The sequence below is a fragment of the Amphimedon queenslandica genome, unplaced genomic scaffold (genome assembly GCF_000090795.2).
Source record: "Amphimedon queenslandica unplaced genomic scaffold, v1.1 AMPQUscaffold_6376_Cont21664, whole genome shotgun sequence".
In the NCBI taxonomy this organism is placed as follows: Eukaryota; Metazoa; Porifera; class Demospongiae; order Haplosclerida; family Niphatidae; genus Amphimedon; species Amphimedon queenslandica.
This window is the reverse complement of record NW_003553331.1, coordinates 1-1,862: the sequence shown is the minus strand read 5'-3', so window position 1 is coordinate 1,862 and position 1,862 is coordinate 1. Positions and strand designations below refer to the sequence as shown.

Here is a 1,862-nt window from a genome sequence, read left to right as displayed (position 1 = left end):
GTATATGTACAATTTTTTGGTTTAATTTTTGCCATTGGAGGACATTCTTTACTTTTAACATCTGGTGGATCAGGTACAACAACTACGTATATAATGATAAGAATTATTCCCCATTATAAAATATGTATTGTTATTATTTCTTACTTGTCTCTGCTGCTGTGGCTCCTCCATTTGGATCATCCGTTTCTTCAATTCCACCACAAGTAGTAGCAAGAGTACTCTTGGTAATTTGTTCTGTAATACAAATGATAACATATGCAAATGCACACTGACGTGTTGCCTAACCTTGTTGAGTACTGCCACTGCTAATCCCCAACTCCTTTAACATATCTTTAGCATGACCTGCTAGTGTTTTATCCACTAGATTGTTCAGTAGTACATCACAAACATCAATCAAGTACTGTGTGGGATCCTTAGTGCAACCCAATTGTGTTTGCAGTACACCCACCAGGATGCTGGCTTTTTTATAATTATCAAAGCCTACTGTGGATGTATCCTGTTTTGGTATTAATCCTTTAGCATTTAGTTCCACAGCTACTTTTTCAAGATTATAAGAAATTGCATCAGTAAGGGTAGCAGACTTTGCACGTAATATTTCCCTTGGATCTCCTACATTAGTATAACAGTCATTGAATATGTGGCTTTAATAATAAAGATCTGTTTACCTGTTCGAGGGCCAGGATTTAGTTCAATATCTCCTGATAGGAGGAGGAGAAGTACCGAATACAACATGTAGACACTATTGCTTGTCTTTCCTAAGGCTGATAGTATATAAACAATTGTCAGTTGTTATAACTCTATAGGTAGTTGTTTCTACCTTTTGAATTGAGCATGGTATAGTTTCTATAGGAGACAGTGCTCTCTTTTTCTGCCCCTTGCTTGAGTGCTCTCTCTTTCCACCCCTTGCTGGTTATTGTGGCCTAGAGATAGCATCACATGATACTGATAGGGCTGACTGGAATGCATCTACTATTACTCTCTATATAAACAGTTGTAGGTTAGCTTGGGAGGTCTTGATAGAAAAAGAATCAGATTACAGTATAAAATTTACAATTGAAGAATGTAAAAGAGATGGCACTTTCTTTTTTTAATGTCTGGACTGGACTGCATGGTAGATGATACAATATATTATTACGTCCAAATGTCGAAGAGGGTCTGACTATGCCTACAATTAGACTATGGACTAACAACTTGTCTTTAAAGCAAATTACTTACAGTGGTCCTATGACCTCCTAAGTAAAAAATGCATTAGTAAATAAAATTATTCACTGATGCATGTCTCTTTTTAGTTCAAGATGGTGCAGTAACTGATCAGAGACCTAAATACCAGGGGCTTACTCATGCCTTCAAAACAATATACAGACAGGATGGGATACTAGGCCTCTATAGGGTAAACCAGTTTGACCTATCTGACTAGTTTTTAACTGTTTATTAGGGTTCCAGTGCTAATGTGGTCGGAGCTGGTCTTTCTTGGGGATTTTACTTCTTTTTGTAAGCACATCATTAATATATAGTCTCTGTACAATGAACTCTATTCCTTTAGCTATAATGCATTCAAGTTTCAAGCTCAAGATGGCGACCTCAAGCGGCAGCTTAGCCCATTAATGCACATGCTCCTAGCATCATGTGCTGGTAAGGACTATCCTTAATAATACAACTAAATTAAAATTACATTGTAACATGTAAACTGTTGTGTTTTAGGCGTCCTAACACTAAGTCTAACCAATCCCATTTGGGTCATAAAGACCAGGTTGTGTCTACCAGATACAGAGAGTGTTCCCTCTCACATGAGATACAAAGGACTCAGAGGTACATCTATTCACTGGCTAATGCTTTATATAGCAATGAATGCTTATGTACTA

At 37.2% G+C, this 1,862-nt stretch overlaps 1 protein-coding gene across 1 annotated transcript; it reads left to right on the top strand.

Annotated features, from left to right (window-relative positions):
* Window positions 1-1,071: 1,071 nt before the first annotated feature.
* LOC105315981 (mitochondrial folate transporter/carrier-like) lies at window positions 1,072-1,809 on the top strand (the record flags this gene model as incomplete). The annotated part of the gene is made up of 5 exons (XM_011410766.1): window positions 1,072-1,111; window positions 1,290-1,390; window positions 1,436-1,491; window positions 1,544-1,632; window positions 1,702-1,809. Coding segments are annotated over exons 1-5 (394 nt in total), but the record flags the coding sequence as incomplete, so codon positions are not given.
* Window positions 1,810-1,862: the final 53 nt, after the last annotated feature.